At 51.4% G+C, this 16,637-nt stretch overlaps 1 protein-coding gene across 4 annotated transcripts in view; it reads right to left on the bottom strand.

Annotated features, from left to right (window-relative positions):
• Positions 1–16,637, bottom strand: part of Ctif (CBP80/20-dependent translation initiation factor) — a 239,411-nt gene that overhangs the window by 73,102 nt on the left and 149,672 nt on the right. For 2 of the 4 annotated variants that reach the window (XM_013018910.1, XM_013018912.1), the window contains exons 8-9: positions 15,486–16,026; positions 12,276–12,575 (exon numbers count right to left, since the gene is read on the bottom strand). In XM_013018910.1, coding sequence (XP_012874364.1) covers positions 12,276–12,575; positions 15,486–16,026 — 841 coding nt within the window. The remainder of the gene's footprint in view (positions 1–12,275; positions 12,576–15,485; positions 16,027–16,637) is intronic. The other 2 variants (XM_013018913.1, XM_013018914.1) reach the window with 2 other exon arrangements.

Raw genomic sequence — 16,637 nt, 5'->3', positions numbered from 1 at the left:
GATCCAGCAGATGGACACCCGGAGAGTACAAAGGGAATCTTGATCCTGAATTTGGGTTTTCAGGGCTAGGTGAGCATATTCAGACATATTCATGTCTCTCCTGGACAGAGAGACCACTGCACTGGTGAGTCTAGGTAGAAAGAAACAGAACAGAGCTGGGCACTGGTGGTTCATACCTGTAATCTTAGCTACACAGGAGGCTGAGATCTGAAAGTCGGGGATCACAGTTCAAAGCCAGCCTGAGCAGGAAAGTCCAATTAACTACCAGAAAATCAGAAGTGGAGCTGCGGCTCAAAGTGGTAGAGCACTAGCTTTGAGCAAAAGAATGCAGAGACAGCACCTAGGGCTTGTGTTCAAGACCCATGACCAACCAAAACAAAAAAAGAAAAAAGAAACAGGACACAGGTTTGGATTGCTCACCTAGTGCTTTCTGCATAGACTAGTGGGGACCCAGGGGCTCCTCCACCTCCTGCCAGGGCCTGTTGCCTTGTCTATGCTCTGGCAGTTGTGTGCTCCCGACCTCTCGGTGGCCATCTGCAGGGAACTGGGGAGTCTTCTATCTGCTCTGACCATGTATTTATCTAAGGAGGTAGAACCTGGCTGCAAACAGTGAGCATAAATACGCTTATAGCACTGAGTTCAAGACCAGTGTAGCATTCTTACTGGCTGTTGAAATAGTTGCCTAGTTGCCCCTTCCTCCTGCTCCCCTCACTCCATCTCACCTACTCAATTCTAGGTAAGTCCCTCTCAGTCATGCTGGGCACCCAGAACACCGCCATGCATGGGTGGTAGAAGGGGCAGACAGGGCCACAGCAGCAGGGGCAGGCCTGGTATCAGGAGGTGTGGAGTCCTACAAGTATGCCTAAAGGTAACCAGTAGGCTGGGGTCTCTGAGCCCACTCTGGAGCACTCTTGGTGAGGAAAGCCTGCTTATATGGGGCTTCAGAGGGTCAGAGATGACTTGTCCTGCTGTCCTAGAAGAACTGGGATCAATCAAAGGGCTTACTCTCTCTATGTGGGTAACCCCAGATTCCAGTCTCTGACTGTGGGAACACCGTTGCTCCTGAGGGGAGGGAGAGGACAAGGCTTGCCAAGCAGCTTTCACTTCGGTGGAGGGGGCTCAAATCTTTACGTGTTTCCTTTACACAAGAGATAAGGCTGGGTCTCTAATGTAAGCCACCTGTAACATCATATTACCTATCACAGGTCATAAAGCATCATGTCTGGTCACCTTCCTGGGCTGCTAGTCTCTTATCTAGAATTTAATAGATCACACTGGATAATCTGCAAAGCCTTCCTTCAGATCTACCCAGTTCTATGATTTTAAATGATTCTTGGAAGTTTACAGCTCAAGAACCCATGATGGATTCCTGGATTCTGTTTGATAAAGTCGAGCTCTGTTCACTGGCTGGTCTATCTTACAGACATCTGCCACTCTCAGCCTGATTCTAGACAAGCCAGGGTCCAGACTCTCCCTCATTTGTGTCATTGGTCCATTACACTTTTCCTCCATTAAAAATACTCATCTACAAAATAGCTGGGTGTCTGCAAAGAATTAAACATCAACTTTCCATACAATCCAGCAATTCTACATCCAGGTATGACACACCCCAAAAGAATCAAAAGCAGAGATTCAGACACCTGTACAATCACATTCATTGCAGCAGTGTTCATGAACCCTCCATACCTCCCCCCCCCAAAAAAAAAAGAAAGGCCTCAAGTGTTCTGATGGGTGGATAGACACAATGTGATAAATACCTGCAATGGAATATAATTCAGCCATGAAAAGGAAGGCAATTCTGACACATGCTATCACACAAATGACCCTTAAAAATACCATGCTGACACAAAAATTGAACTATGGTCTGATTACAGTGTACTCTCTGCCACAGAGTGGGCAGACTCATTAAAAAGTGAGCTCAAGATCAGTGCATTATTTGGTAGATATAGGCTTCAGTTTGGTGGTGGGTTGGGGGTAGTCATGGTAGTTGCCTAGCATTTTGGATGTCCTTGGTGTTGCTAGAATACGCTTTAAAATGGTTAAGAAAAACAAAAACGGTCAATTTTCTGTTACTCAAGACCACAGCGTTTAAACAATAAGGCAACAGCAAAGCAATCCATCCTGTCTCTCCTTTGTAGCCATGCTCTCCCATTGGGTCCAGTCCCTCCGTTAACTTGAAGCTGGATCCTCAAGTGCTTTCAGTCTACTGGGTGTATGCGGGGAACAGGGAGGGTAGCCAAGGCCAGGTCCTGAGAGGGCCTTGGCCAATCACAGTTGTTTTCTTCCTTCTGACAGAGACCCTCTGCTGTCCCTTCCCTGCCTGGTCTCTGCTCTCCCTAGGTCACGGCCAGGGTAGAGAGCAGTTACATAACCTACAGGGAGATTTTTTTTCCACAGGCTGGGTGTGCCAGCTTTCCAGAGGCAGCCCGGCAGGTAGAGGCGCCCTGTCTGGGCTGGCAGTGCCTGGGCAGGGCTGAGATGCCCTGATCTGGAGCCGCCTAGCATAGCTCAGATTCCCGGTGGCGGCGAGGGCCGGCCACTTGCCGAGTTACGGGTTGGGATCTGCTGTCTCCTGCCTGCCTGGCTCAGGAGTGAAGAGGAGGAGGAGGAGGAGGTGCTGGGGGTGAACTGCCAGCCAGCCAGCCAGCCAGGGGTGACCCTCTGGGGCCCAGGACACCCGAGCTGGTCTTCTCCGATAACCTACTTATCTGCAGGGCCTGCTTTGGCGTGGCAGCCTCAGACAGGACACCCCTGGCCAAGTTCTCTCAGAGGATTTAGCAGGGAAAATGAAGCTGGGGTAGGGGGTAAGGGTGCACAGGAAGAGGGCACAACCTGGCCCGGGACACAGTTGAAATAATCCTTGATGGGATCAGTTCCTCAGTCCAGGACAAGAGGGGCAGAGCCCTATCCCCTCCTGTCTTGGGCACCCGTGCAGTGACCCACTCTGATTACCCAGTGCACCTTCATTTCACAGAACCAGGCTCCTGGAACTTGCTGACTGAAGCTGGCTAAATACCTACTAAGTACCAGTTTGGTGGTGGAACAAAAAGATGACATTGGGGACATTCTCTCCCCCACCCTTGCTTCTAAGGATTCTGGAGACCCATGGGTCAAGTTAAGAAAAGTTTAAATGTGGGCAATGTTAAAGAGCAGAGGAGAGGTCTCTAGGTAGAGAGATCAGGGACAGCTTCCCGAAGGAGGCAGAATATATGCCAGTCAATTCCCAGGCCTTTCCCAAAAGCAACGTTCTATAAGTCTCAAATGGACTCTTCAGTAAGGGGAAATGGCACCGCAAGAACAAGGCAAAGGGTGCCCTTCCTGGATCTGTAATGTGGAGTGGCTGGTCTCAGAGCTCCTGTTCTTTCCCCACTCCATGAAGGGACCACAGTAATGGGGTGGTCACTCCAGTAGGCTTGGCTTAGAGCTAAAAATCATCATCTCATCATTCCCTACCATAGCCCTGTCCAGGAGAAACTGGTGTGTGTGTCGTGTGTGTGTGTGTGTGTGTGTGTGTGTGTGGCCCTGTCTAGGAGAAACTGGTGTGTGTGTGTGTGTGTGTGTGTACACTTGTCCTGGGGCTTGGACTCAGGACCTGGGCACTATTCCTGAGCTTTTTTTGCTCAAGACTGGTGCTCTACTCCTTGAGCCACATATCTATTTCCAATTTCTTTTGTTTTTTTTGTTTGTCAGTCGTGGGGCTTGAACTCTGGGCCCACGCATTGTCCCTCAGCTCTTCAGCTCAAGGAGAGCACTCTACCACTTGAGCCACAGAGCCACTTCTGGTTTTCTGGTGGTTTATAGGAGATAAGAGTCTCTCTCTCAGGCTGGGAAGTTGGCTCAGTGGTAGAGTGCTTGCCTTGCATGCCTGAGGCCCTGGGTTCGATTCCTCAGCACCACATAAGCAAAAAAGAAAAAAGCCAGAAGTGGCGCTGTGGCTCAAGTGGTAGAGTGCTAGCCTTGAGCTGAAGAGCTGAGGGACAGCACTCAGGCCCAGAGTTCAGGCCCCACGACTGGACCCCCCCCCAAAAAAAAGAGTCTCTCTCTCTCATAGACTTTCCTGCCTGGGCTGGCTTCAAATTGTGATCCTCAGATCTCAGCCTCTCCAGTAGCTAAGATTACAGGTGTGAGCAACCAGCACCTAGCAGAAACTGGGTTTAATGATCAGGCTCAATGCAGAGGCTTGCGGGTTGCTTCAGAGCAGAAAGTCACTCTTGATCATGGCTCCTGTGGCCTGCTGGGAAGCCCACAGAGGTCCTATCTCAGGAGCTGAACTGACAGTGAAGAAAACGCCATAGCTTGGAGGCAACAGGCTGGGTACTTGGCTCTGCAGAAAAGCGCACAGGTCTCTGGAGACCTGGGGCTCGGTCAGCTTTGCATCGCCTCAGACCCACCTGAGAACTGGATAGCTGGCAGGCTGCTGTCTGGGCTCCCTGTAGGACTAACCAAGGGTTGATAATTATTTTCTCTCCTCTGTTTGTTTTCTGACTCAAAAACCAAAATATACTTTTTAATGTTCAAGTCATCAACTGAGCAAAGCTCCAGGGAGAGAGAGAGAGAGAGAGAGAGAGAGAGAGAGAGAGAGAGAGAAAGAGAGAGAGAGAGAGAGAGCTCAGACTTAATGCCTTGAGAAGCCAACTTGTCCCCAGGGTTCCTGGACTCCCTGAGACTCGCCCCACCCCCAACTAAACAGTCAGAGAAATAGGATCAAACACTGACTTTGAGACATTCCAGCTAGATTTGTGAATAAAATACTGATGACTTGGTTAGTATCCCTTATAGATTCTAACTAAGATGAGAGGACCAGAGAGTCTGTAAATTAACTGAGACGACACATCCCTGAGATCTACTCCCTGTGTGGGGTTCACAGTGGGTGCTAATAAGGGTTGAGGGGAGAAAATAGCAATTGGGAAAAAGCAGGTAAAACCACATGTAGATAACTACTGCTTCTTCTTCTTCTTCTTCCTCCTCCTCCTCCTCCTCTCCCCCCCCTTCTCCTCTTCTACTTGCTAGCCCTGGGGCTTGAACTCAAGGCCTGAGTGCTGTCTCTGAGCCTCTTTGTGCTCTACCACTTAAGCCACAGCACCACTTCCTGCTTTTTTCTAAGTGGTTCATTGGAGATAAGAGTCCCACAGATTTTTCTGCCCCAGCTGGCTTTAAACCGTGATCCTCAGATCTCAACCTCCTAAGTAGCTAGGATTACAGGCGTGAGCCACGGACACCTGGCCCAGACAGTATCTTTAGTAATGAGGCACACAACTCCTGTCTGTTCTGGCTCTGGCAGGGGTGTGAGTCAGACATTGACTCTCTGCACCAGGGTCTCACCCAGCCAGTCTCTTCAGTGGTTCAAGCTACAGTGACCCATGGTCTCCCATGACATTTGAGGTGGGGTGCCCTCCCTTGGAGGAACATGTATACCAGCTCTACATGCCACCCCCAGACCCAGCCCTCAGCACAGGCATAGATGGCGTGCAGAGGTCTCAGAGGCCAGCCTTTTGTGGGAGTGCTTCTGGAATCACCTTCCACAGCCTGCCAGTGAGGAAGGGCTCGTGATGCCCATCTCTCTGGGTTCTAGCAACCCGTGGAGGGGAGGGTGAGTGTGCGGACGTGGCCCGGGCCTCTTGCTCTGGCTTTGGAATGCTCAGAACAATGCGCCTCTATCCCTGGGGATGCCTGGCTGGGCCAACAGTAAAATTAGTTTACATGCCTGGAGTGCACAGGGCTCAGTGGTAGGGGTACAGCCGTGAGAGAAGAGGTCTGAGAGGGGCGGGATGCAAGGAGATAGGACCCTGGATGGCAGCTGTGAGGTTCACGTGGGCAGGACACACAGACAGTGATGTCCCTCAGTCAGTTGTGGCTCTGCAGGGGCTCAGGAACGCTGCAGTCCCAGCAAGATTGTCCCACGCGGTAGAGCCTGAAATCCCCACCAATGGCTTCATGGCACAGATCTCTCATGTTCAAGCTTCTGACCCTGCTAGTTCTGCCTATTTGGAAAGTGGAATGGGTGCCAGAAACCTGGCTAGCCTGGTGACTTTGGAGCTGCAGTCCCACTGGGTACTTTCTCCATCAATAAACAGGAGGAGGGAGGGAGCCCAGCCCTGGGACCCACCTCAGATTCACACAGGACAGTGCTCACAGCCTAGGGAGCACTGGGGTTAAGACTCAGGTTGTCCTTCCTCTCTTCCACAATTATTGAGTCTGTAACATACAGTCATGGTGTCTTCCATAACTCAGCCAGGATTCTTGCCCTCTGGGGGTCTTTAGTCAGAGCTGCTTAGAATGCCAGACCCCACTCTTTCTCAGCAGAAAACATAGGGAGGGGCTAGGAATGTGGCTTAGTGGTAGAGTGCTTGCCTAGCATACATGAAGCCCTTGGTTCGATTCCTTAGTACCACATAAACCAAAAAAAGCCAGAAGTGGTGCTGTGGCTCAAGTGTTAGAGTGCTAGCCTTGCGCAAAAGAAGCCCAGGGACAGTGTCCAGGCCCTTAGTTCAAGCCCCAGAACTGGCCAAAGAAAGAAAGAAAAGAAAAGAAAAGAAAGAAACAAAGAAAGGAAGAAAGAAAGAAAGAAAGAAAACAACACAGGGAGGCCAGGCACTAGTGGCTCACACCTGTAATCCTAGCTACTCAGGAAGCTGAGATGCGAGCAGAAAAGTCATGAAACTCTTATTTCCAATTAGCCAGCAACAGGCCAGAAGTAGAGGTGTGGCTCAAATGGTAGAATGGCAGCCTTGAGTGGAAAAGCCAAGCAAAAGCACAAAGCACTGAGTTCAAGCCCCACTATTGGGAAGCCTACACGTGTGCGTGCATACATATTCACACACAAAACAACTCAAAACCTCAGGAGGAAAAGGAGAATGAGTTTCAATTTTCCAGAAGCCCGTGATTCTAAGAGACAAGGAGGGTTCCCCTTAAGAACAGTTAGAAAACCAGTCTCATTCTAGCCAAGCCCTGGAGAGGGGGCAGAGCCTAGAGGGCAGGAAAGAGGCAGACACACACACATCTAAAGGAACAGAAAGAGCAGATACTTTGGAGCTCAAGGCAATATTTTGATTTACTGATAAGAGCAGTCAGATCAGAGAATTTGAACTCCTTCCCAAGGCTAAAGTCATTTGCAGACACCCCACTGAGTTACCACTCAATTGAACTTCTAGGTATCCAAAGTCCCAAACATAATCTTTAACGATGATCAGAGCCAGAAACACTGATTCCATCCCTTCTCTAGCTTGAGGTCAGCTTTTTAAGAGACTGTCTTCTAGAAGGTACTGGCTGGGAGTAATTTATTTTGAAGTTTGGTCACATGCCAGGTTCTGATTTTGCGTTGTCTTTTTTACAACAGTCCTGCTGTGTTTACGACTTGGTCCAGATGAAGTTTTTTTTTTTTTTTTTCCCTTTCAAAAAAAGGTATTGCATCCTTCTGTTAGACATGTTTTTAGCAACGGTTGCTAGGGAGAGCTGGGTTCAGTTACAGACACACTGATGCCTGCTCTAATAATACTTCACTCTGCATAGCTCAGATGCAGACACCTCTTGGCTAAACAGGGCACATGCATTCAACAGAGGAGGGCTTGAACTTGTACTACCCAAGCATATCTTGGCCTAGGAGCACTCTCCCACCCCAAGTAGAAGGCTGAGGGCGGTGACCAGGCAGTGCTGGGCGGAGGGGGCTCAGGACTGCAATTCCTGTCATTCCAAAGATCCCATAAAAAGAGGCACACTCATTCTTCACTTGTCTATGAAACTGGAGCCCTCCTCTTCCCCACAATCGCACCGCAATTCCCTGATGAGGATCAAGGGAGCCTTTTGGCTACTTCTTCCCTGGGCAGCCCGCAGTCTCCTGGAAGGCGGAAACCATCAATGCCCACAAACTATTTAGCAGGGAGCTCTGCAAACATGGAGAACCGGGAGTCTTGGTGGGAAGGGGTGGGGTGAGTGGACGGAGTTGTGGAGCTAATCACTTCTCCAGCTTCACCGCGTGGCCCAGCCAGCAATGTGGTACAAACAAGGCTCTTTTCCTAAAACATGTGATGGTTCTTCCAACAAATAGCTGAGACCAAGAAACAGGAAAAGTGTGGGGAGGGGAGGGAGAGAAGAGTGGAGGACAGAGAGAGATGGGGCCAGTGGGAGAAGAGTTAGCTTTCACTTCCTCGGGGCAGGGGATCAGGAAGATGGTGAGGTGGCCTGCACTGAGGTCACCTGGATGGGCCGTGCTGACACCCCAGGGTCTCTGGCACTGTTGTGGCTCATGGGAGAGGGCTGAACTTCTAGGTTCTGTGAGATGATGATGGAAAGTCTAGTTGGGCCTGTGACTCCCTTCCATGCACCACTCCCCTCTCCACAGAGGCTGAACCCCAGCTTGGCAGAGTGTCCACCACATCACAGCCTGTATCTTGGCCTCTATGTTTCTGGCTCTCATCGCCAAAACCCAGGCAGCAAGAGCAGTCGGTCAGGGAGGGGATCTTGCAGGGTTAGTTTCTGGGAGCATGCTCCCAGGCCACTTCCCATCTGGTCCCTTGACAGCCAGTGTCAGAAGACAGGGCTCAGAATCTTCTAGTGGAGGTAGCAGCCAAATCTGGCCATGGGAGGGCAACTCAGAAGCCTTTTGACTGAAGCTGGGACTGGTGGGGGATCCAAAGCCAGGTGGACCTTTAGTGGAAGAGGGCATGAACCTTAGGGAGGAAGGGCCAGCAAGAGCACCACAAATTGGGTAGGTTAAGGGTGCCAGCCAGGAGAAGGCTATAGACAAGATAGGCCAGGTAACAAAGGTAAAAGGAGAACCCTGTAGGCATAAAGAGGGTAAGCAGGTCAAGGTGCTATGCCTGCTGCCCAGTCAGACAAGCCGGCTTCTTCTGGGCCAGTAATTAAGGGCCCACAGGGGCTAGGGGTAGCTCATACCTACACAGCCATCCTTCTCCCAGCAACTAAAAGGGCCCTGGTCAGCTGCCTGGAGGACCAAGGGCCTAGATTGAGCTTCCCTTTGAACCTTCAAGGGGCTGCTTCCTTGGCTCACAGGAGAGCTGGGTTACTGCTAATGGGGAAGATGGTGGTGGTGGCCTATGGTCTGGCCAGGCATTCTTCCACCTCTGTGGGAATGAGTGGGGTGATGATGGGGGAGGGGTGAGACAACCATGAAGCTCAGAAGGTGACACACAAGTCTGCCTGCAGGGGCTTCCTTCTTGCCTGGGATCTGTAGCTTCACCCAGACCCACAACCTGAGAGAAGCAAAAGTGAAATATGTAGGCCTTTTCCCCTTCCAATGTCACCTCCCCATGACCCCCTGGGTCATGGTACAGGTACCAGGACAGACATTCACAAAGCAGAAATAGTTCAAGCCTTCTAGAGCCTGGGGAAGGGGGGCAATGCCAACACGTGTTCATGTGTCCTGGGGTGAAGTTCCAAACCTTCCTGTACACCCCTAAAGGATAAAGCTATGTCTGTGAACTGCCCAGGTACCTGACACACATAGACACTCAGTCAAGCAAGTTGGGTGACAGAACATTTGTGACTATGGGTGACAGGTGTGGGATGGGGTATGTGTGTGAGCCTACTGAGGGAATACAGATTGGGAGGGTGCCAGCAGCTTCCTGGTTTGCAATGCGAAGGGCCACCTAAAGCATGAGTCTCAATGGTCCTAGAAAAGGGCTGCTAGGAGGAAAAGCAAACTGTGCATGGGATGGGGGGAGTCAGTCTACCGGGTGCAGGCAGAAGCTCAGTTTGGGGTCTAGGGGAACAGGGGAAGGACGTGAGCATGCAGTTCTCTGCCTTGGTCACGAAGGGGCATCAGAAGAATGAACCTCTGAGGCTTCATCACTCACAACAGGCCTCAACAGGCCTGTCACTGAGCCACACTGTGGGTGAAAGGAGGTCTGTGACAACTGGGAGACTCATGACTACTTCATTCAGTGGCAAGGCTTAGGCATAGGAAGAAAGAGGCTCACTCATATACTTCTTGTGGTCCTGCCTCATCTCCAACAGTGTAGAACTACAAAGTGCTCCATGACAAACCTTCCCAGGACCTACAGAAGCCGGGCTCTGAATGCTGGTGCTTGAATCAGGTCAAGTGCTAGCTTTCTCCATGTTCAGATCAGAGCTTTCCTGCTCTAGTGTTGACCTGACCATGTCCCAGCACACTCTCTGCACAGGAAGTTGCTAGCCTGGGGGGTGGGGGGGGGATGCACACAGGACTTCCCTGTGTTACTCTCAGCCTGACAGGTCTCCATCCTGCTGGACCTTGGGAGTCTGTCCTGAGTCAGTGCACTTTGTGGTCAGTCAGGAGGCAGATGCAATGTCATCAAGTCCTTTCCCTGGCTGCGAGTAGCCAGGGCTGATGTTCCCCTGTACCCCTGCACCTGGTACCTCCCCCGGAAGCTGTGGGAAAGGCTGCTCTGACTATGGGTGCTGGAAAGAATGACTGATCTTTGGTGGTCCCTATGGGTGTCCCATTCCCTGTGTGGCTGTCTGTTACTGGGGCTGGCTGGGTTACTTGGAGTTGGCATCCATGGTCTAAAAGTCTTGCCCTACCCTGGCTCTTCTTTGAAAAAAAAATCCTAAAGCCAAGTTCAAGGTCAATCAGGCCCCTGGGTCCCCCCACAAGCCCAGTGGTACATAGCAGATGAGCCTCTCCCTGCCCATCACCCTCTACACTCTCTGAGGACATTCCGGCCCACGAGGAATAGGCCCAATGTGCAAATCCCTCAGGTAATGCGGGAATTCATCACCAGGGGAGCGTGGGTGATCCAGGAATGGGAACCTGATCGGGGCCTGGAGCAGGAGAGAAGCAGCTCTGGCTGGCCAGGAAGGCTCAGGTTGCAGTGAGAGGAAGGGACAGGCAAGCATGGGGCCCCGCAGGGCAGGCTACAGGCAAAGAGACTCAGAGATGACTTTCTTCCCACTTTTAGGGAAGAGCTAGAAAATCATGAACCAGATGGTTGAGATGAGCCAGGTGCCGTGGCTCATGCCTATAATCCTAACTACTCAAGAGGCTGACATGTGAGGACCATAGTTTGAAGCCAGCTTTGGCAGACAAATCTGGGAGACTCTGATCTCCAATTAACCAACCAAAAGTTACAAGTGGAGGTATGGCTCAATGGTAGAGCACTATCTTGAACAAAAAAGCTAAGCAAGAGTGCAAGGTCTGAGTTCAAGCCCTAGTACTGGCATAAACAGACAGAAAAAACAGATGGTTGAGATGAGGGTGGCCATGTGCCCTTGTTTGCACCTGTTATCCAGGTGTAATTATGAAGGAGCCCCTTTGACTCTTAGAAGGCAGCAGCTTGGGTGAACTGGTAGAGTCACCATAGCTACCAGAGACCTGCAGGTGGTCTCTTCAACTCTGTAATCCTACTTTTACAACTTCCTTTCATACACTAGACCTCAATTTGCATCTCTACTAGTCTCTAAAGTATAAAGTAGCAGAAGAAATGGCTTTGCCAGCCCTTAGTCTTCAGGTACAACCCTTGGATCTGGTGTGACCACAAGGCCATGCTCATTGCCATTTCTCCCTGACATCACCACCAGCTACCACCCATCAGCATTGGGCCCACCAGTTCACCTGCTGCTGCCTACCACAAGTGCTGTGAGAGGAGATGGGGCTACATTCAGCTGAATACGCATGCCTACCACACTACATATACTGGCTTATAAGACCATGGCCTGGTGCTGGTCTCCATGAGGTCAGGAATGAAGAGGACTGGGGTCAAGCTTAACTAAAGGTCAAGAGATCCTAAGTTGAAAAGTATCCAGCAACAAGATGATCTTGGATTGTCCTGCTTGCCTTCTGCATTAGCAGACAGAATGTCCCAGACATGTCCCCAAAAAGCTTTGCACCAACCCATTTCAGTCCCAGCTGCACAGCCACCAGACTCTGAGGGGCGGGTTCCCAGGGAAGAGGGGCAGAAGATCAAGAGGAGGAGGAGGAGAGGAGAAGGAAGAGAGAGATACACAAGTTCATGTCTGCTCAGACGTGCAGAGGTCAAAGCACAAAGCCAACAGCCAGTCCTCTTATCGTGAAAATAGAAAGAGGGAAAGGCTGGTTGAACAAAAAGCACCTATAAAATTATATTGGTCCTTTGTAACCATGGAGCACTCACACAAACACACACAAATCCGGCCGCTCATCCCTCACCCCTCCACTGCCTTCTTATTTTCTATAATTAATCGGACAAGGGAGGAAGGAACTTGGGACAAGTTCAACTGCGGTCAGGACTTGCAGCCCTCTGTCTAGTAACAACCCGCCGCTGTGGAGGGTCAGGGGGCGGCAGCTGTCGGTGTCAGGTTACCTGGAGCATGTTTAGGAGCAGGCTCCTGAACTTGGTCCCCTCCACCATGAAGAGTGCCATCTTGTCACAGAGCTTGGCAGCCGTGAAGGCAAAACTGCGGTCTGACACAGCCTTCTGGTAGATGGTCCGTACAATCTCACCCAGCATCTCCTCGGAATTGGTGGAGTTCTGGGCCTCCTCCATGAAGGTGGTAAGCTTGGTGTCCACGTCGCTGCGGTTGTTCCGCATGCTATTCAAGATCTCGATCAACTTGTCCATCTTGTTCTGCTGAGGGTTGGTTGTCTCCACAGCCACTTCATCCTGGGGGCGTGTGTCGGGGGGACAAACCAAGCACACATGAATGAAGCTAAGGTTTCAGTGGGAGGTGGTCTGGGGAAGGAGGGCTGCCCTCAGAGAGAAGAACCTGAGCACTGCTTTCTTCTGAAAGACCCTCACAGCCCAGATGCTTTTTGATGCTTTTTCCTTAGCCCCTGTGACAGCCTGGATTGACATTCCTTATGAGTTCTAGCTCCTTCCCAGGATTCCCAAACACACAGGCTTTACTCTAGGAATGATTTAATGGGGCTTATAAAAGGAAGAATAAGATGACAAATAGGAAATCGGGCCAAAGGGAAAACGAGGAGAGGAAGACCAGGCCAGGAAGTGGAGTAGGATCCAAAATGCCTGTGGTAGTAGTAAGACGTGGCCCTGTGTGTGTGTGTGATGGGGGGAGCCACTGGTGTCCACCACACCCATCTCCCCAAATGCCCGAGGGCAGTCATGTTCTCTGAGTGCAGGGTTCCACGTGGACATGGCCCTGGCTGGCCCTCTAGGCACACTCCATCTATGCCATGGAATCTTCCTGTGTGCACTCAAGTGGTTGGTGCTTGGAGGAAAGAAGTTTCAGACAAACCCTAAGCCCTTATGAGGTTTCACAGTATCTGGGCCCTGACCAGGGGCTGGAAAGAAGTCAAATTAGACACCCAGCCACAACAGACTGGTGGCCAAGAAAATGACAGGCTTTGCTGCTGGGATGTGGAAGAGCAGGAATCGAGGTCTTACAGTGAGATCCTACACTTGCCTCCTGTTCTGGTCCCGCAGGCTCAGAGCAAGGTCTGTCTCCTGCCCTCTGCTTCTGGCCACATGTGCTGGGTGGGGGCTCTCCTCCCTGAACTCTGCTTCCTTGGGGGTGACATGGTGATGTAGAATGAGAAGGTTTAGAGCTTTCCTTGAATCCTACCATGTGGGGCCAAGTTCTAAAGACAGCTGCTCTCCGAAATGAGACGTGAATTGCATGGAAAGGCGGAACTCTGGGAGGTCTGCCCTGTCCCCTCAATTGCCTGCAGTCCACCTGCCTCTTTAGGGAGGACTGGCCTCACTCCATGCTGGAGCAAAAAGACTCAGCTTTCCACCCCTTTGGGCACCTAACACTCCCCCCACCCCCCGCCATGTTCTTGAAGGTACTTTACTTTTTGATGAAAATCTGGGTTAGAAGAGAGTTGGCAGCTCAACTGTCCTGGGATTTCTTTTTTGGGGGGTGGGGTGGGGTGGGGGAGGACAGCCAGCACAATGGGGAGTGACCCAGATGGATCCAGATCATTATCCATCTTATTTAATCTCCAGGGTCCCTGTAAGGGGGCTATACCACAATCACTATGCAGATGAGTAAACTGGAGGCTCAGAGAGATTGGTTGACTTGCCCAGGGGTTGCTCAGCCAGTCAAAGGCAGAACAAACCCTGAGTCTGGTTGGCTGTGTTCCAAAGCCAGGGGAGGTTCCACAGTGCTGCCCTACACTTAGTTCTGGTTTTTTTTTTGGTTGGTTGTGGGGCCTGAACTTGGCCTGGGCACTGTCCCTCAGCTCTTCAGCTTAAGGCTAGCACTCTACCACTTGAGCCACAGCACCACTTCTGGCTTGTTCTGCTTATGTGGTGCTGAGGAATCGAACCCAGGGCCTCATGCATGCAAGGCAAGCACTCTACCACTGAGCCAACTTCCCAGCCCCCTGCACTTAGTTTTGTAGAACTCTAGAGAACACAGTAGTCCTCTCCAGCCCTGGCACAGCAATTGTTCTGGAAAACTTTTTGGGCTGAGCTACACAGTGGCCATCACTAGGTAACTACCAGGAATCTGCTTTTGGTACAACAAGTGAGTGAGGCTTTCCTCTTGGCCTCTAGCCCTTGTCCCCACAGAGGAACATGGTGGATGCTTGGGGTAGCGGACACAGGCACAGCCCCTCAGCTTCCAGAGTTAGCTCGGGAGGAGGGCTGCCTCATTCTGCTATTGGTATCTTGGGGCTAAAGGTCAGGGAGGGAAGGCAGCTGCAGGAGGTCAGGGAAGGACCCCAGGACCTGGACTCTGAGGATGCCCCGGAGGCTCTGCTGCGTTGCAGTAGGATTGGGACAGCTCCTCCCTAGGTGACTGTCTTGTGCCCTTGGCAGGCAAGAGGGACTGGGGAGTGGTGCAGGGCTGCTAGTGGTGGTGGTGGTGGGTAGGAGGGAGCCATGGATTTCAGTTGTGGTAACAAACCCTTATTCCTTTTTCTGAAGGCTTGGGGCATCTCCTGAAGCCATGGCTCTGACCCAGAGACCAGGGCTAGGGCCAGGATCAAGGTGGGGAAAGCCAGGCCCGGGGTGCCCTCACTCTTGGGATCATGCTATGCGGGTTGACACCTGCCTGGTCCTGATGGAGTCTTCTCCTATCAGCATCTTTCCCTCACTGCTACTGCGAGATGAAGCGAGGACTGCAGGGTTGAAGGCAGCCGATTCTCTTTCTGCCCAACCCATCTGAGCCTTCTGTCCTGGCGGGGACTAGGCCTCATGTGATTTAGGCTTGAGGAAACATCAGTTCTCCTATTCCAATTGCTCTACTTTCCCCCACTGCCCTGAGCATAGACAGGGCAGAACCTGACCACCACGCCCCCTCCTGCCCCACAAATGCTCCTGCACCTTCCCCTACGCCCCAGCCATGTGCCTTGCCTATTCCTTCTTGCTGGGGTCTGGTAGCAAGTGTCTACTGTGTCTTGAGGGGACATGTACTAGAGGAGTTCATGCAGAACTACCACGGGCTGGCCCGGTGGGGAGCCCAGTGGTACCCGCAACAGTGGTGATCATAAGTAACAGTGGGTCAATGCAGCCATGGAAGCCCTCATTTCCCTCCACAGAGCCATCCCCACTCCAGCCCTCCTCCAACCCACAAGGCTCCACCCCAAACCCACTGACCCAAGTGCCTACCTCTTGGTGCTCCTCCCGGGTACAAGAGAACAAGGAAAATTCAATTACCGGTACCTTTTCTTTTAGTCTTCGCCGCAGCCTGTCTTTGGAAGACTGAAGCAGGGTGATTTTGGGCCTCTCCCCGAGGCGCTCGGCAACAACACAGTCTTTATGCTTTGCCTCGGCCTCTGGCCCACCTGGTGGCTGCGGGGAGGGTCTTTCAGAAGCCGTCGGGGCTGAGGTGTCAGGGCTGTGAGGGGGCTCAAGGCATCCGTGCCCACTGTCCCCAGGGCTGTCCTCAAGTCTGGGGCTCTCGGTGGTCACGGTCTCTTTGGCATTGCGGTGGGCGCCTGGCTCCCCCTTTTCACCTGGTGGATGCTTCATGTTACCATGGTGCCAGCGCCGGTTGAGGCTGTAGCCATGGTGGGTGGGCCTCCCTGAGGGGTGGGGTGTTGAGCTTCCCTGGTAGGATTTCTGGTGGTCCCTGTTGTGTTTGGCACTGCCTGGCTGGTGGTCACCGTGCTGTTGGGGCTTGTTCCCCCCTGGAGGTCTCTGCTGCCGTCTGCAATCCCAAGTGGTAAGAGAAATGGTTACTAGGTGAGCTGCTCTAGTCCCTGCACAGAAGCACTAGGATAGCAAGGCAGTGCCTGGGTCTACTACACATTCATTCAACAAACACAGAGCCTCCTGTGCGCCAGGCTTTGTGGTAGAGAGAACTTAAGTCAATTACTCACCTAAAAAATCCTCATTGTATGCATTTATTATACTACACATGAATACACAGGGAATAAAATCTGAAAGATCCAAACCTTTCCACTTCTGTCCCCAGCTTACAGCTTTATCTGAAAATCTAAACACTGAAGCCCTCTACAATTGTGATACATCTCTGCAGAAACCTACACTTGTGTGTGTGTTTGGCTGTTAGAACTGGGATTTGAACTCAGGTCAGGCTTGGATGCTGTCTCTTAGCTTTTTTACTCAAGGCTAGTACACTAACACTTGAGCCACAGCTTGACTTCCAGCTTTCTGGTAGTTAACTGGATATATCTAATGCATTAAAACTAGACATTTGTATCACTCAAGAAGCCTGAATTCTATTTGAATCACTGCCAGTTTTTTAAATTGTTATTATAAAAGTGATGTACAGAGGGGTTAGAGTTACATAAGTCAGGT

The sequence above is a fragment of the Dipodomys ordii genome, unplaced genomic scaffold, assembly GCF_000151885.1.
Source record: "Dipodomys ordii isolate 6190 unplaced genomic scaffold, Dord_2.0 Scaffold43, whole genome shotgun sequence".
NCBI classification, from domain to species: domain Eukaryota; kingdom Metazoa; phylum Chordata; class Mammalia; order Rodentia; family Heteromyidae; genus Dipodomys; species Dipodomys ordii.
Note: the sequence above shows the minus strand (reverse complement) of the source record. Positions and strands in the feature narration are given on the sequence as shown.